Source organism: Coregonus lavaretus (genome assembly GCF_964263955.1).
Source record: "Coregonus lavaretus genome assembly, chromosome: 8".
Lineage (NCBI taxonomy): Eukaryota > Metazoa > Chordata > Actinopteri > Salmoniformes > Salmonidae > Coregonus > Coregonus lavaretus.
Genome location: NC_139995.1, coordinates 30091075 through 30118938, shown reverse-complemented (window position 1 = coordinate 30118938; position 27864 = coordinate 30091075). Strand labels below are relative to the sequence as shown.

General features: G+C 43.3%; 2 protein-coding genes across 2 annotated transcripts; one reads left to right on the top strand and one right to left on the bottom strand.

Annotated features, from left to right (window-relative positions):
• The first annotated feature begins 90 nt into the window (after positions 1-90).
• On the top strand, positions 91-8853 carry LOC311133936 (myosin light polypeptide 6). Its single transcript, XM_084167558.1, has 6 exons — positions 91-146; positions 414-441; positions 2102-2245; positions 5438-5611; positions 6283-6360; positions 8343-8853. Exons 1-6 carry the CDS (start codon positions 144-146, stop codon positions 8369-8371), a joined length of 456 nt encoding a protein of 151 aa, XP_084023684.1. The 5' UTR covers positions 91-143; the 3' UTR covers positions 8372-8853.
• Positions 8854-14174: 5321 nt separating this feature from the next.
• LOC311133249 (SWI/SNF complex subunit SMARCC2-like) lies at positions 14175-27864 on the bottom strand (the record flags this gene model as incomplete). The annotated part of the gene is given in 26 exon segments (XM_084166736.1): positions 14175-14297; positions 14478-14856; positions 14988-15122; positions 16200-16363; positions 16467-16593; positions 16756-16817; positions 16986-17147; positions 17403-17661; positions 17870-17932; positions 18040-18159; positions 18291-18444; positions 19039-19152; positions 19314-19385; positions 19980-20148; positions 20391-20450; positions 20698-20822; positions 21032-21279; positions 23457-23532; positions 23837-23906; positions 25830-25899; positions 26016-26108; positions 26216-26297; positions 26517-26529; positions 26532-26601; positions 26761-26880; positions 27754-27864. Coding segments are annotated over 26 exon segments (3183 nt in total). The 3' UTR covers positions 14175-14232.

Below are 27864 nucleotides of genomic sequence, written 5' to 3'. Positions count from 1 at the left end.
CCTGCGAGATGTGATTGGCCTGTGCGATGCAATAATTAAGGAGGATGACGTCATGAGCATAGTTTTTCTTGTCAACGTTCGCCCCTGTCGGTTCACATTCGCCTTACCTCCGACCGCAGACGGGACTCAAACCAAGCCCAGAAATGGTAAATGCCTTTACTCTGTTCTGTTTCAAAGATATTTGTATGCGACGTGAAGTGTAGACTGTTAGCCTAGCAAAATGTCATTTTAAATTCGTGTAGACAAAGCCAGTTAGCTTGCTAGCTGATCCAACGAAGACATTGCGCTGCTGGATTTTCAAAACATGGCTGTGCAATGTTTGCTGGCTAACGTTACTTGTTCTCTTCATCTTCGGTAGTCATATTAATGGATGTGTTTTCTCTATTTTCATCTCTGCCGTACTTCTCAACCAGTCTGACTTCTCAGAAGACCAGATCATTGGTGAGTTTTGTGACAGCTTTGTGACAGTAACGCTATTTGAAGGCTAGCTACCTAGCTAAATTGTTAGCTGCTAGACTATCCCTTACTTCACTGTCGTCATTCATTGAATGTCGAATAGCTGTACTTCTTCTCTCCTGTCCTCCTCATGTTTGTCTTGTGAGAAGCAGTTTCCCTGCTGACAAGTTGATTTAAACTGGAGCCTATGGTGAGTTTGTTGAGATGGACCAGGTTTTGTTTTGGCTAACCATCTTGGGAAACATTTTAACGTTTACATTTGAGTCATTTGGCAGACGCTCTTATGCAGCGCGACTAACAGTAGTGAGTGCGTAAGTTTTCGTACAATGCATGAATAGTGGAATTGTCATCAGACATATTGATATACGTTTACTAAAATATTCACGAGTGTCTATTGGCTCAGTCAATCCCATATAATGTGGTCGATCCCCTTGTTTGATCACCACAGCGGGTTTGATTGAATGGTGTTTCAGCAGATTAATGTTTTGTGTTGAATGGATGACCAACTAATTTTGCTGTTTTTTGAGTTCTGTGCCTGATATTTTTTATGCATGCAGAAATAGAAGGGCCAGATTTCAACATGTCAAGACATGGCTAGTCATTAGTGTTCAGAAGCCTAAATACTTTGAAAGATTGGTCGTTTTAGTTCTTCCATTTTAACGTTTTTTAGGTTTTTTTTGCCAACACCAATTTTGGGATTATTGATCTGTTCCGTTTATTGTTGTGATGTTTAGCTAGCTACGTGGTTAGAGAACAGCGCTAACCGGAAGTTCAAAATTCTGGAATGAGAATTTGTTCCAGGTGCGAGAATTGTATAAAATATGTCTACATATTATTGAGGAAATCAAGCCACTATTGTAAATTGTTCTCAGTCCTACACCGGTGTTGACTCATAGACATTGTATAAGCAAAGGGAAATGACTCAACCACTTATTGAGTTGTACGTATCGAAGGCGTGGCACAACTAAACCTCAGACATACTCTTTGAAATTAAGTTAGCGAAGCATGTATCCATTTAGCAATAACATATCTACCGACATAGCGTTACTGTACACATCGATTGACTGTGTATTTTCCCCTTGCTCAATGGCCTGTTTAGGAGTTTTGTTCCACGGTTGATAGATTTCATTTGCCCTCGTTTGTTTGGTTGAAAGACGGTTGACAGATTACTCGGCCAGCGCTTGCTGTCGATGCCATATATGGGTAAATGAGTAGCTGCTGTGTAGTTTTAGACGGACCGTCTCGGGATGCGCCGCATACCAGCGGTGGGAGGCAGGCACCATAACAATGGCCCGGGGAAATTACCCTGATGTCAGAAAGCGTTCCATTAGAGGCCACCGCATTTAATGTAGATAACAAATACTCAATCAAACAACAAAACCAAAAAAACGGAATTGTTTGTGTAATAACGCTTTATTTGATAAATTTTTCACTGCCAATGTATTATTCACTTTCTTACTAACTTTGTCTTTGGATTCTCGTTTTTGCCCAGTCTTTTCAACCTGTTTCTACATTTACAGCTTATATATATCAATCAGCTCTGTGCTTTTTTTAAATGCCCTTCTTCTCCCAGCTTATATTTATCAATCACACACACACAATACAGCTCTGCTTTTTAAAAATGCCCTTCTTCTCTGTCTGTCAGAGTTCAAGGAGGCCTTCCTGCTGTTTGACAGGACAGGTGATGGGAAGATCAGCTACAGCCAGTGTGGTGATGTCATGCGGGCTCTCGGCCAGAACCCTGTCAACGCTGAGGTCCTCAAGGTCCTGGGCAACCCCAAGTCAGAAGGTCAGCCATTCTTCTAGATGCTTACTGAACATTGACCATTAGTATCCATTGGCTGGATAAAACATAGAAGTATTACACATTTCAGTTAACATTTGTCAGATTTTATTCGGGCATAGTGTCGTCTTATTGTGTTCCGTTTGATTTAGACCTATTTTTCAACGCTTAGGGCTGATGTGTTTTTGGGACTGTTACTGTTTGCAGTGAACAACTTCACCAAACCAGTTTGAATAATTTGTATTCTGTAAGGTATCAACTAATGTGCTTTAGCATCCAACGAAGGATACAACTGATGAAACAAAATGTTATTCTGGGTATGACATAACTATTCTATGGAGTGTGAACTTTGTGTGTAATCTGCAGTTGTCAAGTACCACAGGCACACAGGCTTTGTCCTATCCTATCAAGTGGGTGGTACTATTGAAACTCAGTTTCTGTTGTGGTTGTGCATCCTGTCCCTTATCAGTCAAGGAACCGAGACATTGAGTACGTTGACATGCACACTAATATTTCAATATTAAACTGATTATGGCAGTAGGCAGATTATGGCATTAGTCACGTAAACACCTTACTCTGCTTATCTTAAACGGCATAAGGTCAAAATCGAAGTAAGCATACACCGATTGAAACACCTGGTTTTCTGAGCGATCTTTTGAATCATTAGGACATGTAAACACCTTAATCGGCGTTCCAGCAGTGCATTTCATCTGCGCATGTGCTAGCACCAGCCGAGCGAGCCTCCCTCTTTAGCGTGAGTGAAATGTGTTTGTAAACAACTGAATTTGTGTCTTACAAACTTTATATCTCCGTCTCCGAACACAGAATCAAATATGCTTCCCAAAAATAATGTTTGCTGAGGTAGAATGTTTATTTTGATTGCGGAGTTTCTGCATTTTCAGAGTGCCATCAGGTGTGTCCATGTAAACAGGATTATTAAGGAAATCGTTCTTCTTGCAAAGCATGTAAAAGTTTTAATCGAACTATTATATTAATCTGACTATCCACAATAATCACATTATTGTGTACATGTAACAGAACTCATTGTGTAGGTTCACTCTCCAAACGATCCCTGTTCTGTTCTTACATGTGTTAAACACAGAACAGGTGCATCTCAGATATGCAGATCATGTCAACAAGGTCTGATAACATAAAGCTGACTATCAATTTATAGAGAAACACAAGCATTCCTCTATTTGGAATTTATAAGATTTGTTCAGATGTTTATTAAGCTGACATATGGAATTGTGTTAAGATGGTCATACTATGGATCATTTTGCTATTTAATTTTGAGTTTCAGGACCCCTTTAGGTATCCCCAAACAACATAAGAATAATACTAATAATAGTTTTGGGTCTTTAGTAGCCCATAGTAACACATTAATAAATGGCAAAAAGGACAGTAAAACAATAAATCATTAAAACAACAAGGTTTTGAAGTGTCTGTCCTAAATCTAGGAGATATAAGGTGTGTGTATAATTTTTTTGACCTTATTATTTTTTTTTGGGTAGGCACATAAATACCTTCAAACTACCATTTGTTTTTCTAAACCGAAACCGGTACCGGTGACCTTCAGAGGAGTCCTGTGACACTTGTGGGGGCCGTAGAGGAAAACGGAGACCATCATCGTGTTCGTGAGAGTCTCCCATTTCCATAGTTTGTAGGCCAAACCGTTCGGACGCTACAGACGTTTTCGTGAGAAGACCGATTTTCGTGATGTCTCGTAGTCCGGCTAACACTGCTCTAGCTCTGCCACCTTTCATCACAGATGCAGAAGTGTGACATTAATTGACTCATCCGATACAAAAAAACAACCTGGATATCTCTAGCTTAAACTGACACACATTTTTATGATTTTTTAAAATGTTAATTAGGGTGATGGACCGGTACGTCAATCGACTCTAGGGGGTTAAATACATTTCATGCCATGTTGAGTTATTTTACTCTCAGTATGTGGGCCTAGTCTTAAATGGAGCAGATGCAGATATTTTATATACACTGAACAAAAATACAAACGCAACATGTTGGTCCCATGTTTCATGTGCTGAAGTAAAAGATCCAAGAAATGTTCCATATGCACAAGAAGCTTATTTCTCTCAAATTATCTGCAATTTTTTTTTACATCCCTGTTAGTGAGCATTTCTCCTTGGCCATGTTAATCCATCCACCTGATAGGTGTGTCATATAAAGAAGCTGATTAAACGGCATGATCATTACACAGGTTCACCTTGTGCTGGGGACAATAAAAGGCCACTCTAAAATGTGCAGTTTTATCACACAACACAATGCCACATGTCTCTACTCTTGAGGGAGCTTGCAATCGGCGTTCTGACTGCAGGATTGTCCACCAGAGAATTCAATGTTAATTACTCTACCATAAGCCGCCTCCAACGTCATTGCCAGAGAACTTGGCAGTACGTCCGACTGGCCTCACAACCGCAGACCACGTGTATGACGTCGCATGGGCGAGTGGTTTGCTGATGTCAATGTTGTGAACAGAGTGCCCCATGGTGGCCGGTGGGGGTATGGGCAGGCATAAGCTACGGACAACAAACACAATTGCATTTTATCGATGGCAATTTGAATGCACAGAGATACCGTGACGAGATCATGAGGTACATTGTCGTGCCATTCATCCAACGCCATCGTGACATGGGGTTGAAACATGAGGCAAGGGTCTGTACACAATTCCTGGAAGCTGAAAATGTCCCAGTTCTTCCATGGCCTGCATACTCACCAAACATGTCACCCATAGAGCATGTTTGGGATGCTCTGGATCAATGTGTATGATATCCAGCAACTTCACACACTCTTTGAAGAAGAGTGGGACAACATTCCACAGGCCACAATCAATAGCCTGGTCAACTCTGTGAAGGAGATGTTGCGCTGCATGAGGCAAATGGTGGTCACTATATACTGACTGACTGGTTTTCTGATCCACGCCCCTACCTTTTAAAGGTATCTGTGACCAACAGATGCATATCTATATTCCCAGTCATGTGAAAATCATAGATTAGGGCCTAATTTATTTATTTCAATTGACTGATTTCCTTCTATGAACTGTAACTCAGTAAAATCTTTGCGTGTCGCATTTATATTTTTGTTCAGTTTAAGTTATTCTGTCTGTTTCTAGAAAAGTAACAGCTAGTGATAGTATCTAGCAGAGTAAGACGTGTTTATGTTTTCGGCCCTCCCCAGAGATGAATCACAAGATGCTAGACTTTGAGCAGTTCCTGCCAATGCTCCAGGCCATCGCTAAGAATAAGGACCAGGGCTCCTTTGAGGACTTTGTGGAGGGTCTGCGCGTCTTCGACAAGGAGGGCAATGGCACAGTGATGGGCGCTGAGCTGCGCCACGTCCTCACAACACTCGGTAAGACCTCAGAACCCCCGATGGCTATGTTTACTTCTCCACTTATGAAAATATTGTTAATTTTCATTGAACTGCAGTCACTGTGTATTTCTTACTTGTATTAGTCAATGGTTTATATTACAGTATATTAGCCAACCATTTATTTCTTGTACATGAGAGCTCTACTTCAGCTTAACACTCCAGACAAACATTACTGCAACCTGCCTTGTGACAATGTTGGAGACATAAATCATTGACTTTCAGCTCTTGATGGTTTTACCTGAAGAATGTTAATTTGGATCAAGAGAAAAGCTTGATCCACACGGCCCTCTTTTCCTTATCAACCTCACCTGACTGGGGTGCCAAAGGTCCTTATTATCACTAATCAGTTATCACCTCTTAAACTAGTGACTCAATGCCCTACCTTATCCATATTGATCCTCTTCATTTGCATCCTGAACATCTGTCTTGTAAGACGATTGAGCAACATAAACAACATAAGACATGGCTTTGTTGATGGTCTCACTCGTTAACTGTATCAGTAGGCCTCTGGGAATGTCTGCTTGGTAGTGGGGTTTACCTTTATAGAATTGCAGATGTGAAAGGTATAGGAAAGATGGGATTCCCTTCCTATACAGTGTCTTGTCTATCTGTTATGAGAATGTAAAAGTTTTTCATTTTTTGTGTTGCAGGTGAGAAAATGACAGAAGAGGAGGTGGAGACTCTCTTAGCGGGACACGAAGACGCGAACGGCTGCATCAATTACGAAGGTAAAGCAGCGTGGTTATGAGATTTGATGGTTGTAAAGGGAGAACACTGAACCTCGTCTTATACTGTAGAATATATCACAATGCTTTAGGAATGACCATTTCACATAGTTTTGAATAATGGAACAATCATGTGGATGATAAGATGTTAATTTTACCAAAATACAATGGCAATTGTCTTGAATGGGATGTACTCATGGATCATGTAAACACAAATCCCTATGAATATTTGATTATTAATAAGTATTATGTGTATGACTGGGTGGAGGTTGTGTTTATTTGATTTCAGGTGGTTGTGTGTGGTGTCCCTTCTCTTGTTTTTTCCCTTCACTGATCTCCCTGTTCCTCTCCCACAGTTTTTGTCCGCCACATCATGTCCGGCTGAGCGGCGGGTACGAGCAGACCCCCTAAAGCCCCCCCCCCCCCTCTCTGTCAGCACCTACCCCAGCAGTGGGCTCTCACCTGCTCTGGGGGATGTGTGTGTAGGGGGGAGGGGGCCTCTCTTCAACCCATCACTGCACAGAATGCTCCTACTCCTAGCAACTGATACCACAGATATATATTTAAGCAAGTAGTTAACTAGCAGGTTACTCTTTATTGTTTCTGGTTGTGTGTGGGGGTGCTCTTACTCAAACACACATTTGAAAGATGGCGTCCTATTGAAGAGATGCGTAGTAAAGGCTATGATACTGATGGCGTATGTAGAGTAGGACATCTCTCTGTGCCGTGATGGTGTTGTCAGAGGCTACAGGGTTCCTGTGGTGGAGTCTGGTTTGAATTTATGATTTGATATCTGTTCTTTTTAACTTTCTCTCCTGCAGAGCATTTCTCTCTCTCCTGCCCTTTCCCCTCTCCTGGCTGTAGCCTGCATGTAGCATCTCTGCATGTGTCTAAGTGGCTCCTGAGGGACCCCAATGGACACTGACTCTCCAACCGGAAGAGGGCAGGACACTGATGGGGGGGGATCTGTGTTAGTTAGACTAGAGGGGTGACTCCTCAACTCTGAATGTGTGGGAGGGTGTTTTGGATCAAGTGGTGTAAAATAAAGCCTTCTCAAGGGTTAAATTGTCGTCCTCTTTACTATAGTGACTTCCTACTAATGCAGAATTGCATTTCCTTGGCTGGTGACATCTGGTCCCTCCGCCCCTTCTCCCCATTGAAGCTCTAACTGTAGGTGTGCTAGACCCTTGATTTAGTTTTTTTCCTCCCTTTCTGTCAGATCCCTCGCTCCTCCTCCTTCCCGCTGTCCTCCTTTTTCTTCTGTTAGAACAGCCCAAATAAGGAGGGGGGCTGCTAATCCTAACACATTTCAGGTTCTGAGGCCTGGCTGAGCAAATCCTTGGCTGTTCTGGCTCGTTAGGAGATGGAGCTTTTCTGAGTCCCTCCCCTCCCTACTGCTCTCATTCCTCGCTCCAGCCTCTGTTCACCCCTTTAATGCAGGTTCTCTCTTCTGACTGACACGTGGAGTCTCTGGATCAGACTCGGGCTGTAGCATCCAGCTCCAGCAGAGAGCTGTGCTCATGTTGGGAAGGAAAACACCTCCTAGAGAACCATGTGGGAGCAAGTCACTAAGTGGACTTGCCTCTGTTGATTCATTGAATTTGTCTCAATGTGGTGTCTGGGCTGTGACATCCTCTGAGTCTGTTTGTCAATTACATCTTGGTGGGAAAATGCTTAGAAAGGCATTTGGGAAAAATGTATGTTTTGGATGGAATATCCCATCCATAATTTATTCTAGGCTATACAAGCCAATCCTTCTAGAACCAAGAGTCAGTATAAAGTCATAAGGAAAATAAGGCACTCTAAATCCTATAGTTGATAGGTAGTGCGAGGCTATTTGGGAAAGTGTGGAGGTTGTAGCACTGCTGGTGGAGGCTGTAGTGTTGCTGGCAGATGCTTGAGGTGGAGTTTGCTCTAGGCTTTTCTTCTCACACAGATGACCAAGCATGCTGCTGATGTATTCTTTTTTTTTTTCTCTCCCTCAGAACTCGTCCGGATGGTGATGAGTGGTTGAAGATTTCAAGAACACAACCGGTTACTTTTATTCCCAAATATGTTTTTTCTATTATATACGTAAAGTCTGTCTCGCCCCCATCCACCGTGTCATTCCCCACCCAACTCTTGTTTGCCCTCGTTTTGTGATATTTTTTTTTTTCTTTCAGAAGTGCCTTTTCTGTGTCTGAGTTGAGACCCTTTTTCATTTCACTTCAAAATATCATCCAGCCACAGGTGCATGCTATCATGCCTGGCTCGTGGACAGAATCGGCAATAACATTCCCTTGATTATTCCATACATTCCCATCTCCCACCCTGTCACTCAACCCCTGTGTCAGCCCCGTCGCCCAATAGCTGTGTTTTTATACAGAGTTCATTGGCTGAGACCAGCTGTAATGTGGATTTTACCAGGCCAACCAATCATGAAATGGTAGATGATTTACTGTCTCATATGTTGTCTCGAACGATATTTAATAAAAATCCCCAGTTTCTGAAAACGAATGTGTTCTTTCTTTTATATTTTTAATAACACAATGGTGGAGATGTTTTACATTTACATTACATTTTAGTAATTTAGCAGACGCTCTTTTCCAGAGCGACTTACAGTTAGTGAGTGCATATATTTTCATACTGGCCCCCCGTGGGAAACGAACCCACAACCCTGGCGTTGCAAACGCCATGCTCTACCAACTGAGCTACACGGGGCTGTGACATGTAGGCTTCTTTATTTATGTACATGAACAATAGATTGGAATATACAGGAATTCCAATGTTGGCTTCAGATCCAATTCTGATTGGAGTAATTGTTTTATATTGTGATTTGTGTGTTTTTTTTTTTTTTTTTTACTTGTCTATTTGAACAACTTAAATCTACTTGATTGACTATTTGTTTTACTTGTGCCGGACAAGAGGACAGGCTTAATGTTGAGCCCTGTACTACTATACCTTTATGGACTCCATCCGTTCCTTGTCTCTGCATATAATACACACACGGACACACAGAAACATCCTTCATTTTGTTTAACAGATGTCAGTGGAATTCCAAAACAGCAACCGTGCAGTAATATAAAAATGGATACATCACTTACTAGACCATTTAAGCCATTTTGGCCTAGCCATTCTGGCTATGTGTCCGGGATGGTCCAGATACCTATACGTTCTGGCAACACGTCCAGGACCATTCTGGCTATAAGAATGCATGTGTTTTGAGTTGACACCATGCAATCTAGGAAGTGGTATTCAAATAGTAGAGTATATCCATTTGATAATTTCAGTGAACAGACATCTGTGCTGGCTTTCTCTCAAATGTAAAGGTAATTTGAATATTATTCAACAGTGCTGTATAGGACCTTAATGTAAGGCCTACTCAACATTGTCATAGTATCTTTTTTGCACTAGTCCTTTGGTAAGATGGGTATGTTTCTTATTTGATTGCAGTGGCCCTCTATGGTTCTCTAAGGTATTTGCAGTACTTACACTAGCCCTTTTTATGGTAATGCAGGTATTGGTCTGCTAGCTGCTCCGAGGCAGTAGGCCTTGTATGGTAAAGTGATACATTTTCCCACTAGATTGTTTGTAGTCTCCGTAGTCTGCAGAGTGTCTGTTAGTACTAGGTGATAGTTCAGTGGAAAATAAGAAACCGTTATGTTCAAGACTCAGTAGTCCCATGCATAGGGGGACCGTGTACGGAAGACGACACGCACAGCCTGCCATCTTGTGGTGCCTGCAGTGCAGACAGAGCGTGGATTATTTCCGTAGGCCTAATGTAACAAGAACAAGTGAAAGATCCTCTGTCTATTCCTTCACATGAGGGTTTAGGTTTAGAGCCATAGTCATACTACCAAAAATTCTTAGTGAACTACAGCCTGACTGAAGAACAGTGTCATATCTTTAAGTTTGCCATTGAACAGTCAAGATAGCAGCAATGACCAAACTATACACACGTCACTTGTCATGTCATTTATTTGATTTTTTTAAAACATTTTTTGTAAGTAAAACCTTAGCATCTTTTTTTAAATACGAACTGCAGAGCAATTATTGACACTAATTCATTAACGGTTTGACTGAGGAAAGGTTAATTTCTACTGTATAATCAATGCAATCATTGCTATCGTTAGCAATCATGAAAAACAAACTGAACAGACATGTATTTCATATCACGAAATCCACACAATGTAACAATACAGACACCAAAGCAGTCCATCCATGGTCACGACTAGTGAAGTTTCTAACACTGGCTATCTGGACAAGTTTTATCATCCGAGTATATACGACACTGTCAGTGTGTTTGTGTGATGTGCTGGTGTGTGATAGTTTGGTATGTCTGTATGAGAACAATGAGCATCACAATTCCTCAGCCTTTGTAACAAATCAAAACAATGGCATGGGGGAGCGATGCAACTGAACTGAAGGAACTCTGGGGAAAACAGATCTATCTTCATGGCATGCATTCACACCCATGCTCACAGTCAGACGTCACACTGATTGACAGGTCATTGCGACCTATCAGGACCACGCACATGACAATGAGGGAGGGGATTAGAGGTTACAAAGTTAATAAAATACAGCAAATAAATGCAAACCGTAATATCAAAGAAACAAGATGGAAAACATGACAGTCAAAAAATATAAAAATAGATAGGCTACATAAAGATATTGTTACAGATATTAAAGGACAGAATTCTCCTCTCTGTAAGCTGAACTGACTTTTGAGATCCCTTGACTTGTACAGTTCTTTTGTAACATTAAAGCCACTTCCATTACATAGTAATCGCTTCATGTGAGTTGGACCTGTCATTGGAAAAACACAAACTATACAAATCTGTGGATTTCCCAAACATCCACAACTCTGGCTTCACCCCACTAACTTATATGGAGAAAATGGCAAACAACATGATTTAAAAAGAAAGAAAATATGTTGGTTTATCAATTAAGAAAGAGTTGTGACGTTGATGTCGGTTATGTCTGAAGTTGCCAATAGGGTTCTTCTGGAGCCTATATCCAATCATTACTTTAGAGTATAATCTTTACAATGGTATGATTCACTGATACTGACTAGCCATACTGGACATGCTGACAGAAACCAAATATGACGCAATATGAAGCATCCATGAATACAAATCATCATATTTGTGTAGTTACTGCTAGGCTTATGATTACGATCTGCTCTGAGAAAGGCCAACTGTTTCAGATCTGAATGTTCAAAAACAGAATAGAGTTAAAGGTCCAATGCAGGGCCTCCCGAGTGGCGCAGCGGTCTAAGGCACTGCATCGCGTTACTACAGACCAGGGTTCATTCCCGGGCTGTGCCACAACCGGCTGTGGCCGGGAGTCCCATAGGACGGCGCACAATTGGCCCAGCTTCGTCCGGGTTAGAGGAGGGTTTGGCCGTGGGGGCTTTACTTGGCTCATCGCGCTCTAGCGACTCCTTGTGGCGGGCCGGGTGCCTGCAGGCTGATACCGGTCACCAGTTGAACGGTGTTTCCTCCGACACATTTGTGCGGCTGGCTTCCGGGTTAAGCTGGCGGGTGTTAGGCGGGTCATGTTTCGGAGGGCGCATGACTCCACCTTCGCCTCTCCGGAGCCCGTTGGGGAGTTGCAGCGATGAGACACGATCGAAAAAGGGCGGTAAAATACAAAAAAAATGTCAAATTTTTATCTCAATATCCAATCATTTCTGGATAACAATTAAGTACCTTAATGTTATTGTTTTCAATTAAAATGATCAAAAAATAAATAAATAGCTTCTTAGCAAAAAGCAATTTCTCAATCAAGAAATTTCGCTAGGACTGTCTGGATGTGGTCTGTGAGGGGCCTAATGGGAGGAGCCTAATGGGAAGAGCCTAATGGGAGGGGCCTAATGGGAGGGACATGTAACCTGAAAACTAGCTGTTATTGGCAGAGCGGAGGGCATACTCTCTTTGTTATTGGTCTATTAACTTATACTGCCTAGTGATGTTGCCGTGCAGTCCAAAACCCCACCCTTTTCAAACAGCTCTTACACTAAAGAGCATTATCATCATTTTCACAATTTTACAGTATTATTCCAACCTCATAGTGGTTGGTTTGACTGCACTGCCCATTTACAATGAGGACTTTTAGGACATTGTGACCTGGTCCTCGGGGGCACTGTGACTCTGGGAGTATGTTGCCCTTCATCATTACTTTAAGTGGTTTCTTATGCTCAGTCATAGAGGGATTTTGTCCCTTCAAATTGGAGTGAAACATTTGACAGCATTGTAACAGAAAATCCAGTTAACAGTACATAGTCTTACTAACTGAAATGGCAGTAGGGCAAGATGAGTCCGTTTCCAGGTGGAATACATATTACTACAAAGAGTAATACCATTAGTTCATCCGTTTTCATTGCCCTCACACATACTTTTTAGTTTAGGATACGTCTAACCAACAGGCCAACCCCGAAGCTCTATAATGCCACATTCACAAACATAGGGCAACAAGCAAACAATCCAATGAAATAAGGTGACTTGTTCAATTGATGATCTCATATTTGGAAACTATGACATCGTAGTAAAAGTTAAAAACAAGAAAACAGTTATGTGCTTCAGGTCAATTTAGGCCTAGATTCAATCAGATCAAGCGTTAACCGGCGACAGCCGACACCCGCATAGCTGATGTTTTGGCGGTGTTGGAGGTGTAACTGCTTTGGAGCTGTCAAATCGGTGAGCAGCTGCTCTTGATCATTGTCAGGTAGCCACACCCATCTCACTCGCGTCAGAAGTTCATAACGAGAAAATGTAGGCTATATAGAAATAATGACGCTCAAATTGAATATCATTAAACAAAATAATGAGGATTTCTATCAGCCTAATCGAGGTGTAGATCATAGATCTCACATTCCAGTATTCAAACTTGTAAACAAGGCTGCATGGTATTTCTCTTAGGGCTCTATTCAATCTGTAACGCTGAAGTGTTACAGATTCCAAGAAATACATTTAAAGTTAATTTCCGATTGAGCCGACATATGCAGCGTTTACCGTGAATACAGTCTTTGCTAATGCGGGAACATTGCCTTTAAATTTCAATCACGGTGTAAAGCTGAACTTCCGAGATACGGATTGAATAGAGCCCTTAATGCAACTCTGTGCAGCCAATGGCAATGTCCACTTAAGGTATAATGCCAGGAGCCGCGCGTGCTATTTGACCGCTCTAACACAGTTCCACCTCTGACACAGCCAAAACAACAGCTATGCGGATGTTGGCTAAAGCGGATCTGATTGAATACAGCTCTTAGTTAATAATGGTTTGTCTCCAGATATGGGCACCGGGGGGAACATATTTTCAAAGTGCAAATCTTTTTGAAATCTTCTTTAAATTCTAAGTACCTACTAGGGGTACCTTGGGAGAATAGGTAGGTAGGTACCTCTGTGAACATGGCTGGGAACATCTGACCCTCAGTATACTATAGAAGAAAATGAAAGCACCATTGCTAAGACAAGAGTCCTTTAGTTCTCTTCATATCCTCAGGTCAGGTGGCGTATTTACATGACAATACTCTCTTGGTTTAACCTTGGGTCTGATGTGAAGGGTGAAAGTAATTAAGCAACTTATGTCTGTAAAAATGACTGGGGGACTGTTTTGAGGGTGTTTTGAGGGGGTTCTTTTCCACCTAATATTCATTCCGGTAGGGAATGTTTTTGTTTTGTTTTCCTTTCTCATGTCAATCGTCCAGTCCAAATGTTAAACATGATCAAAGTTCGTTGTATCTCCTTCAGTTTGACTTCTTCATTTTCAGATGATACAGGCAGAATTCATAGGTACAAAGTGGTCAATGTCATTCAGTTTGCCAGGACCTTTTCCCTGTCTCTCTCTCTTTTCCCTCCTCTCTCTCCCTACCTATCTCTCTTTCTTTCTCTCTTTTCACTGTGGAGTGGGAACAGGGGCTGAGGAGTGGAGTGTATCCCCAGGTAGAGGGGCGCTGGGCTCTGGGTTCAAGAAAAGAAGAGAAGAATTTGAGATGTGTAACAAAAACACACACATGAACATAGTGCAGAAACATTCAACAGTACAGTTCAAGTTAATTCCACTGGGTCACATTATTAACTTTATACAGTATTAGGTAACTACTGAAAATTCACAGTTGGTCAATACAAAGTGTGACTCACCGTGGAGTGTTGGGGTGGTGGTGGTGCTGGAGTGGCCTGGCGGGCGGGGAGGTGTGGTGTGAGGACCACTGGGGGGCGGCTGGGGCTCGGTGGGCTGGGCCTGGGCAGAGGAGGGGCCAGACATGGGGACGGAGGAGGCAGGGGGTGCTGGGCTGGGAGCTGGCTGTGGTGCAGGGATACTGGGGGTCGGCTGGGACTGGGTGGCTGAGGGGCCCTGGGGTGGGGGGGCCGGGGCAGGGTGTGGGCCTCCAGTCTGGCTATGCTGCTGGTGCTGGATCTGTTGGAAGTGCTGCTGACGCGCCCTCATCTCTGCATACTTCAACTGCTCCATGTGGAACGACTGACGGTCTGCCAGCAACTGCTGCCTCTGGTACTCCAACTACACACATACGCACACATTGTAAGAACATGTAAATGCGCAGTCCAACCAACAAAGCAAAACCAACTAACAAAACCATCAAGTCCACTTAAACTACATCCCCCATAATCCTTCGCTACTCCCTGACTCACAGCCTCCCTTTCTCGGTCCATGATAGTCTCCAGCTCTTCAAAGTGTCTCAGTTTGATCTCCAGCTTCTTCATCTGAGTCTCCACCAGCAGAGCCACCAGAGACTTGATCTTCCTCTCCTCCACCGCAGCCAGGTGCTACGGAGAGAGAAAGACAGAGAGAAGGAGGGAGGGAGAGGGGGATGGAGAGGAAGAGAGAGAGAGAGAGAAGAAGTATGGGGGAGAGAGAGGGTAGAGAAAGATAATCTTTAGTATGTGAAATAGCACAGACATATACTGAACAATCTATGGTTGATAATCAATATGAGAGACGGAGATAGTAGAAGTTGTCCCTAACCACTGATACAGGGTCCGATATGTTTTACGGACTGGCTGCGGATCCAACTTTTTTGGACCCACTAAAGGTCCTGAAGCTTCTGGCATTTGCGGTAGAGAACAGGCTACTCTGGCAAATGGTGCTCGTTTAATAAAGTTAGATAAAAACTGAATCAATGTCTGCAAGATCACATAATGAGAGTATTCTACATAACAGAACTGAATATAATAGCATAGTATAACGTTACTGTAAGACAAAAAACACCACATAATTTCTTATGAGATTTTAGGATGATTGTACGAATGGTCACATTTTTCTATCATGTGGCCTCAACAGTGTGCGCCATTAGGCAAAATATGTGCTTTGATTTAAACTAAAACACAGGTAAGCTATGCTACAGTTTAACACTATCTGCTAAAAAATGTGCTCATTGTATATAATTCAGAACACTGTAGGCTACTTGAAACAACACTGTATAACTCAAGAAGATCTAAATGCATATCCCCACGAAACTGATTGAGATCAAATGGTCGGTATGCAGATGCTGCATGGACGACTCACCGTTAAAACTTGAAGAATTATCATTCACGATTGACAGTGAGGGTGAACACAACAATGTGTGCGTAAAGTAGAGGTAAAGAAACACATGCACAGAACGTGATTCGGATCTTCAGCTCTGGGGAAAAGGGATCCAGGGGGGCAGGTCGGGGCGGTTACCTACGGATCCACAGCCTCTGCCAATCTTTTTTGGGATCAGGTGCCTCCTAATGTAATCGTATGAACTATGGAAAAACTGATCCTAGATCAGCACTCCTACTCTGAGAAGCTTGATACATACAGCCCCTGATGCTAGATCTGATGTTAGGGGCATCATGCTAAACAAGGGTCAGAAGTCAGACCTTGGCTTTGACGGCAGCAGCAGCCAAGGCGGAGGCAGCAGCGGTAGCCAGGTTCCCTTCTCCCACGTCCCGCTCCACCTTAGCCTTCCTTTCTCCCTCGCTCTCTCCTTCTCTCTGGCCCTCCTCCAAGCCATCCTTCCCTTCCTTCTCCTTCTCTCTGTCACCTAATGCAGAGAGGGAAACATAGAAGTCACACTTAATTGAGTGTCTGTAAAATACAAGAGAGACAGAGATACATTCAAATTCAGTCACAGACATAAACATTACCCATCTCTGTCTCTGTCTTCCCAGCCTCTCGCTCTCTCTCTCCTTCTCCCTCTCTCCCTCTCTCCTCCTCCTTCTTCCCGTTTTCTCCTTGCTTCTCCTCTTCTTCCATGGCTCCATCTTTGTTCTCCTGTTATCACCATGGGGATAAGGACAACATGGTCAGCTCCTTACTGATACTTGAGCATCAATCATCACAACATAGACAATTCAGACCCAGACCGTAACTGGTTTGCCAGAAGATGAGACAACACAAACACAGGTACAGTAGAAGTCCAAACAGACACCATACCTTGGTCTCCCTCTTCTCCTCACTGGATTGGCTGTCACTCTTACACTCCTCACTGCTCTCTTCTGGAGGCAGAGAAAAGAGAAATGAGATGTCAGCAAGCCTAGCGTCTTACGTCTACCCACCTGCAACTCATTTTTCAATTCAGTTCGATAAACTATTGACATACAGTACATGTGTAAATATGACCAAAGACAACTATAGTTTTAGATAATAGTAGATCGAAGCTGTACCAGGTTTGTCTCCTTCCTCCAGGCTGGTGCCTGCGATGCCGCTGCCCTCCAGGCCGTAGAGGGGGTCCTGTCTGCCACTGGCCCGCGCCGCCTCCTCCACTCTCCTCACATGGGCCTCCACCAGTGCTGCTGGGACCTCCTCCTTCATACGGGAAAACTCCTCTGAGAGAGAGAGAGAGAAGAAAAGAGAAGTAATGAATGGTGGAGAAAAAAGCAGGGGGCTGGTTCTAAACCGTTGAATGATACACCCAATACACAATCCATCTCTAAAATGTCTCTCGAGAGACAAAAAAAAATCCAAACCTCAAGACCCCTCCTGGTAAACAACAGTTAACAAAAAAATTATCTGACACAAATCAGGCCAGTCTTTACTCTGTGTGCTCCGACCGACGGTTAGTTAGTGAGTTGACCTCTCACCCAGGGCAGACTTAGCGGCTGCAGAGGCCACGCGGGGGTCCACCACGGAGGCCAGGAAGGCCACGGTGCTCATGACGGGATTGCCTGCCTGGCTGAAGGGGACAGGCTGGTAGGCCAGGGGGCCCAGGGACGAGGACGTGTCCTCCAGGTAGGGGTCCTCGATGGGCAGACGCAGGAAGTGCAGTATACACTCATCCTGGGTACGTGAGCCCACGTGCTCCGACACCTTGTTCCAGTCATCCTTGTACATCTCCAGACCCTGAAAGGGGAGGGATGATATGATTGATATTCATAATGTTATATTAAGCCTTAGGTTTTGTTTTCAGATAAGTGCTTTGTGTGTTTTTGTTGTTGTTCCTCTCAACACTTTTTCAAGTTCAAGTTTATTTGGATTTAAAGGGCATTTTGTTGAACCATTCTGCTGAATGGTAATAAACTAGATGAGACAGAGTTGAGTTGTTAGTTACCTCTAGCAGCAGTAGTGTCTCCTGTTCGGTCCAGTCTCGCATGGCGTTGGCAGCACTTTTACTCTGCAGACAGGAAGAAGTAATATCACTGTAACACATCATTACTCTTTAATAGTTAGCTATACAGTGCATTATGATCCTCATCAGTCCTGCAGTGTTGTGAGCCATACCTTAGGAGGCCCATTCTTCTTGCTGTAAATGTCTGTCCTCAGGCCAAAGTTCTGCAGGTCGGCTGGCTGCTTCTCCTTCACCTTGTCTGGGAAAGACAGAATCTGCTGTGCCGCCGGAGTCTAGAGGGGACAGAGAGAGAAGATAAGTGGAGTGAAACTACAGTCAAATAGAGAGACATCTAGAACCAAAATATAGATACAATTTGTGTTCGTGCGTGTGCATATGTTCGTCTGTGTGTGTGTGTGTGTACCTGGGAGGCCTTGGGTTGCAGGGGCACCAGGCTGGAGGGGGTGTCAGCCAGGACGTGGAAGTGGGAGGTGGGCGGGGGGCCCATGGGGGTGGGACGGCTCTCTGAGTCCACCTGGTAGTTGATCAGACCCCACTGCTCCAGGAACGCATGCACCCTGAGGAGAGGAGGAGGACAGAGGGATAAACGGAGGAGGTAAATATTACTGCATGTAGATGAAAAGACAAGAATACACAACAAAGACAGTGTGTACACAGTGTACTACAGCAGGGGTGTCAAACACCTGCCCCGCGAGGGGGTCCAATCTGCCCGAGGGTGGTTTGAGTAAAACATTAAAATTAAAATGGGGGGGGACAAACTCAATATACTTTAAAATGTCTAAAACCAAATCGAAACTGTGTAGAAATTACACTGTTTCTTGACCGTGTCCAGCTCGCTAATAATCACCGAAATGAAAGCTAGACAGTCAGGCAGCATCGAAAGGCAAGAGGACTATTTTTTGCAAATTTTGACGACAAGGAAATATAACCAATTTTCAGTGCGGCCCTCCGGACCTCGTTGAAGACCGAATGCGGCCCGCGGGGCAACATTAGTTTGACACCCTTGTACTACAGTGTTAAACCAGCCTGATCTGAGCGCAGCGTTCTGCTTTCACGAAGCTAGTATTATACTCTTCTTATAAGAATTACAAAACGGAGTAAACTGTACTGTTACTGTTGTAAATGTCATGTGTGCACCGAGTTCTCCTCACCTCATGATGGCACACACGTCTCCGGCTAGGTTCCTACGACAAGCGGTGGAGGTGAGGTACTCCTGCGGGTTAAGCCTGTACGTGTCAATCATGAAGTTCCTGTAGGCCAGGTAACTGTGAGGAGAGATAGAGATTCTTGTCAGTAAATATGCAGTTAAGTCACTCCAAACTTGAAAGCTGTGTGAAAGCTGTTGTTTTATACATAACACAGAAGAGTGTACATGTGTATGAGCTAGGCATGTGTAATAATAATATGTTAGCATGTGTTTACTCACATCTCAGGGGTTTTGGATTTGTTCTTGCCGTTGAAAAACTCTGGGAGGGCTCTGCGCTCGATAGCATGGACACTGGGAAAGAGAGAAAGAGGTTAACATTCAGTAGACTAGCTATACCATTTAAAAACATTTCTCTAGAACAGGGATGGACTGACAGCCCGCACCCTCGGATCTCAACTTACTGTTGCGAGTTAGAATAGTAGAATACACAAGGTTCAATTTCAAAATGTGGTTGCGCATCAGCAGCTTTTTTCTTGTTATGTCAGTCACTGATAGTCAGTCAATTAGCCATGTCAGCTAAAATGTTTTAGATTGCTAAGTTAGTTTAGCGGCCAGCTATCTAAACTTGTTATCATGGTCAAATTACTGCCCGTTGACCCCCATTGATTTTGTTAGTCTTACTCAGATATCATATATCAGTTAAAAACTGCAAACATCTCTCTCCACCCCATGGCAAAATGTGTAGAATTGCAGAACATTTTCTGTAAAACAGCTCATTTTCCTCTCCGCCCCATGTCAAAATGAGTAGAATTGCATGAAGTTAGTTATAAAATTGCAGAATATTCTCTACGCCCCATGGCAAAATGTGTAGAATTGCACGAAACTAACTCTAAAACTTAAGACCATTAGGCTGATGATCCGGGGGTGGGGGGATGTGTAGCCTACCTGTTGTAGTCGAACCAGGCAGCGTAGCTGGGAATGATGATGTGGTGGGTTTGCTCAGTCACGTTGTCCTCATGGAGGTCCGACCCTTTCACCGGCTCTCCTTTCACACTCGGAGAGCCCTCCTCCTCCTCCTTCTCTGCAGTTTCCATGGATTCATCCTCTTGCTCATCTGTTCAAAAGATAAAAGAGGAGAGAATGAACATACAGATCAGCGGACAGATAAAGGATAGACTAAGCTCAAATATAGTGACCTCACCCTGCAGACAGTGTACACACTGAGATGTAAAGTTATGATGTGATGTGTGTGTTGTGCATCAGGTTGGGTACTGTGACAGCAAAAAATAAAACATATCTGTGCATATGGACCAATAAAGCAAGTATTGTATTGATTAAATAGTTCAGGGAACTCACCCAGGTCTGTCATGGTACCTCCCTTCACTGGTGTCGACTCAGAGTCTTTCTTAGTGTTGGCTACAGAGAGACAGAGAGGGGGGTGGGGGGGGGGGGAGTTGCATTTCCTGTGACACAACACTTTAGTTCAACCCCTGACCTTCAGTCACAATGATGGTACTAATGTTTCAACCACTGTAAATATCAGGAGGATAAGCCAATGGGCTGAGTCAAAATCTTAGATAATAAAGTGTATGTGTGCGTTAGAATGTTCACTAACAAAATGTCATATGTACTGTACATGTGAGTGTGTGTGTGTGTTGTGTACCTGTCTTAGGTAGGGTGACCTCCTCTACTGCAGGTACAGGTGATGGTTCATCCAGATCTTTAGTCAGATCCTCAAGCTCCTCCTCTCTCTGGCCTCGCTTAGACTTAGTGTACGGAGTGGTGGGCCTACACACACACACACACACAAACACACACACACACACACACGAAGTCAGTCATACTGTATAGCATCTAAAGGCTAGTATTTCATAGTCATAGTGTGTGTCAGCAATCTACAGATCTCCCAATAACACCTCTACAAAGGGCATTATCCTGGGCTGGTCTATACAGTAGTAAACAAAGGGTAGTAGGGTAACACACACACACACACACACCCTTTCTTGGTGTTCTTCTTCTTGCTTTCCTGGGATGGTGGAGTGGGCGAGGGGGAGGGCGAGCGCTTCCTCTTCTTGGCGCTGCCGGGCTTCTTGTCGCGGCGCTCGTCCCCCGGGGTGGTCACCTCGTCCGTCAGGGTCTTGGCTGAGATCCTCTTCCTCTTGGGGCCCCCCTCTCCCACCTCATAGTCCTCCTCATTCATCCACTCATTAAACTGGTCCAGGTCCAGGATCCACTTGGCATGGACCTGAAGACACACAGTTGTTAATATGATGTCATAAACAGGGTGCGAATTACGGGGGAGCCAGGAGGGGGCTCAGCTCCCCTGAATGAGACATTAGGTCCCCTAAATGCAACAAAAGTCCAACTTTAGGGGGTCTCTAACTAATGCTAATTTAATATTCTCCTATTTGTTTCAAATGCATTGGTAAATATGTTTTACAGTGGTAAATATGAAAATAAAAGCGTCCAAAGGAAACGAAAACTCCCACCTCTCTATCATGGTTTAAAGCATTTATTTCTATGTGGTTGCACAAACCGTCTCTCTGTCCACTGTGCTGTCCAGTCAGTAGTGCTGAATTTGGCCTCAGATGAGCTCCTTTAAAACGCATAGATTTTCCATTGTACTTGCTCATTTTTGCCATTTATTTGCCATGCTCCCTTCATAAAAATAGCCTTTATTACAATCCATTAGATTTATCCGTTGATTTATCACTGTTTGCTTTTGTCAGTCAGCTGTTTAGAGCGCTCATTGCTTTGCTTTTCAGGTGTGTGCGGGTATTGGTGTTTTCTGTGCCGTCCATGGCCAGAAGTAGACCATTTATTTAGCTTTATTATTTTCTATCAATATTTGTTTCCTTTCCTGGATCAGCTGATGATGGTCGATAATATCACTAGACAACTAGCCTACAGCTAGACACCAATGTGCATCCAAACTATCCAACAGTAATGACAGTTGGCCTGTAGTTGACTCTTTCAGTTAGTAACAATTGATTTTGCAATGGCATAGGCTTACATTATTTTGGATTTGTGTGCCTCTGAGAACTGTTTTCACGGCAAAACATAATGAAATGTTACGTAGGCATAGTTACACTTTCAGGGAGTTTTTAGAGATCTCCAAGATCCAGGAATCGTACAGAGTTTAAATTCAATGTTCTAATTTAATTGTTAAATGCTTAGTAATTAGAAATAACACTGTCATAAATGTCATTCATGTAAAGAAAGAAAGGTTGTGTTTTATGCCACACGATCTGTGAAAACTCCAAGCACTCAATTCATGAATTGTGGACTACGGTATAAAAATGTTTTGATTCAACTCATGTATTATATTGAATTGAACTACCTGTTCTGCGTCTGTTCATGTGTGTAAAATTGCCTCGGCTGAGAGGGTATGCTGGCAGTGGTATAGGCCTATTGGAGGGTAAACACAGCTAAATGCAGTTTACCCACCTTTTTCAGACAAATGCATGGAATGTTTAGGGAACGTTACTTTTTTCATCAAGACCGGCAATCAGAGTTTACCCTTTTTTTTTTATACCACTACCGGTAGGCCTATCTGAAGTTCATGGTAATAGGCCTACAATTTGTAGCCTAGAGTAGTAAATTCACCGTGTGTATTAGGGTGACCATACCGTTTTCCCCAGAACAGTTTCAGCCCCATTTCAGGTGTCCCAACCTTTCAGGCTACAAAAAAGGTCATTAGGCACATTTTTTTGTGTTTTGTAAACAGATCTCTATTTCCATTCATCAAATGGACTGTTTGGATTGTTTTGGAGTGGTTGAACATGCACAGGTAGCCTACTTTTTGAAGTGATTTGTTTGACAATCAGATGAAAGCACCATGACTGTTTGTGCTCATGCCACATTGAAAGGTAATTCATTTTTACCATTAAATGACGTCTTTATTATTAGGCCCATAAGTCATAGACACCCCCCAATAGAGACGCCCCGAATGTCACAGTGTAATTCACACTCTGTTCATAAACATGTTAATATGTTAATCATTTCTTACATGTATATATGAGAGAGAGCGAGAGAGCTGTGTCTGAATACCGGTACTTGCATAATTAATAGTACGCTGATTACTGTATATATGCGAAAATATAAAGTTTTATGGTATGTGAGATTTCAAAAATGTTGTATGCTTTAAATGTAAGGATGTCATACTAATTTCTGCTCTTCATCTAACACCAATTCGCTGCATGCTATTGAGGAAGAGAATAGTATTTTCAGACCCACGTGTTTGACAAGGGGACGTGACGAGCTGTCCAAAATGAATGAATGGTGGGTACTATCAGTATGTTCTAAATAGTAGGCTACGTAGTATGGTTAGTACATAGTATAGCATTTTTGTAATTAGTAGGCAAGAACGATTTGGGGCACAGCCCTGACACACACAGAAAGAGAGGAAGAAAGTGTGCTGACCTTCCTGGGTTTCTCTGGGCTGGGCGGATCTTCCACAGCAGCCTCCACCTCACTGGCTGAGATCCAGGTGTCATAGCTGAGCAACAGGGGACAGAGGTCAGATGGAGGTCAGAGACTAGTGTCAGTCTAGTGCACTACATGTCACAACATGGTGCTATAACACAGGCTGAGAAAACAGTGTGGAACTGTTTGTGTTTGTCATGGTGTAAGAATAGGTAAAGGAGATGTGGGTATGGGTTAGAGAGAATGTTAGTGTACATTCACTGTGTGACTTTACTCGATAGTGTCAGTGTCGCCGGTGTTAAGAGCATGCTGTGCTGCTAAAGGCTAAGGTTGTGTTGACTGTGTCAGGCTGAGGCCCCAGTATGGACAGTACCTACCTGTCAGGAGAGTATCCCCAGTGGAGCAGCACCTGCTTGTCTCTCTTCATCACCGGACGCACCCACTCCTCTGAACCAACCAGGGGGTTGGTGAGAGAGAGAGCGAGAGAGGGGGGGGGGGGGGGGGGGTCAGATCCACAGAATTAAATAGAACACAATGGATCTGGAATATAATATACAGTGGGGAAAAAAAGTATTTAGTCAGCCACCAATTGTGCAAGTTCTCCCACTTAAAAAGATGAGAGAGGCCTGTAATTTTCATCATAGGTACACGTCAACTATGACAGACAAATTGAGGAAAAAAATCCAGAAAATCACATTGTAGGATTTTTAATGAATTTATTTGCAAATTATGGTGGAAAATAAGTATTTGGTCACCTACAAACAAGCAAGATTTCTGGCTCTCACAGACCTGTAACTTCTTCTTTAAGAGGCTCCTCTGTCCTCCACTCATTACCTGTATTAATGGCACCTGTTTGAACTTGTTATCAGTATAAAAGACACCTGTCCACAACCTCAAACAGTCACACTCCAAACTCCACTATGGCCAAGACCAAAGAGCTGTCAAAGGACACCAGAAACAAAATTGTAGACCTGCACCAGGCTGGGAAGACTGAATCTGCAATAGGTAAGCAGCTTGGTTTGAAGAAATCAACTGTGGGAGCAATTATTAGGAAATGGAAGACATACAAGACCACTGATAATCTCCCTCGATCTGGGGCTCCACGCAAGATCTCACCCTGTGGGGTCAAAATGATCACCACACGGGGGGACCTAGTGAATGACCTGCAGAGCTGGACCAAAGTAACAAAGCCTACCATCAGTAACACACTACGCCGCCAGGGACTCAAATCCTGCAGTGCCAGACGTGTCCCCCTGCTTAAGCCAGTACATGTCCAGGCCCGTCTGAAGTTTGCTAGAGTGCATTTGGATGATCCAGAAGAGGATTGGGAGAATGTCATATGGTCAGATGAAACCAAAATATAACTTTTTGGTAAAAACTCAACTCGTCGTCTTTGGAGGACAAAGAATGCTGAGTTGCATCCAAAGAACACCATACCTACTGTGAAGCATGGGGGTGGAAACATCATGCTTTGGGGCTGTTTTTCTGCAAAGGGACCAGGACGACTGATCCGTGTAAAGGAAAGAATGAATGGGGCCATGTATCGTGAGATTTTGAGTGAAAACCTCCTTCCATCAGCAAGGGCATTGAAGATGAAACGTGGCTGGGTCTTTCAGCATGACAATGATCCCAAACACACCGCCCGGGCAACGAAGGAGTGGCTTCGTAAGAAGCATTTCAAGGTCCTGGAGTGGCCTAGCCAGTCTCCAGATCTCAACCCCATAGAAAATCTTTGGAGGGAGTTGAAAGTCTGTGTTGCCCAGCGACAGCCCCAAAACATCACTGCTCTAGAGGAGATCTGCATGGAGGAATGTGCCAAAATACCAGCAACAGTGTGTGAAAACCTTGTGAAGACTTACAGAAAACGTTTGACCTGTGTCATTGCCAACAAAGGGTATATAACAAAGTATTGAGAAACTTTTGTTATTGACCAAATACTTATTTTCCACCATAATTTGCAAATAAATTCATAAAAAATCCTACAATGTGATTTTCTGGATTTTTTTTCCTCATTTTGTCTGTCATAGTTGACGTGTACCTATGATGAAAATTACAGGCCTCTCTCATCTTTTTAAGTGGGAGAACTTGCACAATTGGTGGCTGACCAAATACTTTTTTTCCCCACTGTATCTATCAGTCCATTGTTAGCTACTAGACCAATTCACTTTCCAGGCATAAATTCAAGCCACATTTTTGTCATTTAGCAGATGCTCTTATACAGAGCAACTACGGTTAAGTGCCTTGCTCAAGGGCACAGACACATTTTTCACCTAGTCAGCGCTGGGATTAGGTTACTGGCCCAACGCTCTTAACCTCTAGGCTACCTGCCACATTAGGTAACGTTTGATCCATAATGTTAGACTGACTCACCCTCCTCCAGACTGGCAGGGATGGGAACCACCACATGGGAGCTGCATGTATTGTCTTCAGTCACTGAGCCCTGCAGGCAGCAAACAAACTCTGCTTAACTGTGTTTTTATATTGTGTTGTATTGTATTGCACTGTATGTGTACTCCATATACAGTTTCATCATTAGGTCAGTGAAGACAAGCCTACTTGGTGCCTCTTGATGATGTCCTTCAGTTTCCCCAGCAGCTTGGCCTCAATGTCAGAGCTCAGGTAGATCACTGGTCGACTCAGACAGTTGTTCTAATGGACAAATGGCAAGAAAGAGAGAGAGGGTGAATAAGAAAGAGAGGGACACAGATCAATAAATAAATAAAATAGTTTTCCAAAGAAGAACACGGAAGACTGACCTGTACCAGGGATTTCTCGATAGTCATGAACATCTCCACATTGCGGTCCATCCGAGAAGGATTCTGAAAGTCAAACCTGCGCCTGCCATGAAGACAGACAGGAGTAAAAAATCTCACAGAACCTCTGCAAATACTTCTATAAAAATACATCATTGTCAAAATGAAAAACATCTCAAGGTTCAATCTATTTTGTTTAATCTTAAACAGAACATTTCAACCATACAACTGGGTTGAATTCATTTGAGGGGAATGTAAGTGTAGTGAGCCAAACAAAATTGGATGGCTTTAATGAAACTCTTACCAGCCCTGATCCTCTTGAACTTGTAGGCTGCAGCCAGAATGTGGCAGAGAGCCCCACCAGACTTAAAGTCCAGGAAACTCTTCATCTGAACAGAAAGACAGAGGGTTAGGTACAGTATTAGAATAGTGTAATAGGGGAAGCACAATACCAAATTGTGTGTGTGTGTGTGTTTATGTGTGTGTGTGTGTGTGTGTGTGTGTGTGTGTGTGTGTGTGTGTGTGTGTGTGTGTGTGTGTGTTTCTACCGGCAGCCTGGTGAGAGGTGGGTTGCTGACATGTCGTCCGAACACCTCCTCCTGAAACTGCAGTAGCTGGACCACCAGGCTAGACAGAGACTTGTTGGTGGGGGGCTCCGCCTGGATGTACTGAGGGACGAGAGAGAGAGAGAGGATTTACATGGAAATATCCGGATAAATAGACATTGTAACTAAGTTAGTTTGTGTGTGCTTGTGCGACAGCGAGACAGAGAGCGATAAAGAGAGAGAGAATAGGATATTTTTCTATATCCACCATAGAACTTTGATAGTTTGAACACTACAATTAACAAAAACATAATTAATGTGGTCAAAGAAACTACAGGTTTCTTTACGTGAATCTTTGCATTCTTTCTGTCTGGGCCAGGTTGAGAATGGTGGGGCTAAGCACATGCTCTGAGACAATAGACAGGGCTTTTTGGCAACACTATAATGAGAAAATTCTGCACACCATCTGGGAGGGGGTAAAAGGGGGCGGATCATTAAAACTCAAGGCGCACATATTGCCCTAAAAGAACATGGTGTGCAATGGGGTGAAAGATAACACCGAAAGCGCCGGTAAAAAGACAGTTCAACATCTGGATTTGTGCACTTGCGCTGGCGGTGCTGTGGCCGGAGTATAGACATCTGCAATCAATGAAATTACCGTTAGATAGCTAGATGGGTTTCCTCCCCTTGAACAAAAACCTGCAACACAGGCCATTCATTTCCCTCTACTGAAAGAGGGTAGAAACATGCACTTAGAACATATCAAATGTTCATCATTTGCAACGCGGCATTTCCCAAGACGTTTTCTCAGCATCCTTTTGTTTCCGTCTTGTGAATATGTGGATTAAACAGCTGGACTATCCTGCAACCCATCTCATCTCACACCCTCCCTCTCCTTTCTCTTTGCTCACTCCTTCTGCTGTTAAGATTGCCCTCTTTCATGTTTGATAATATGAATGCGTGTATTTATTACTTTAGCAAAAAAACAAGCAGTACCTTTTTATAATTCTTGCCCAACCAAACGCGGACATTGTCGAACTGCGAGACGGTATCAGACGCTTCGAAATATTTTACGTTCGGGCCGCCGTCTTTCTTCCGCACCGCCAT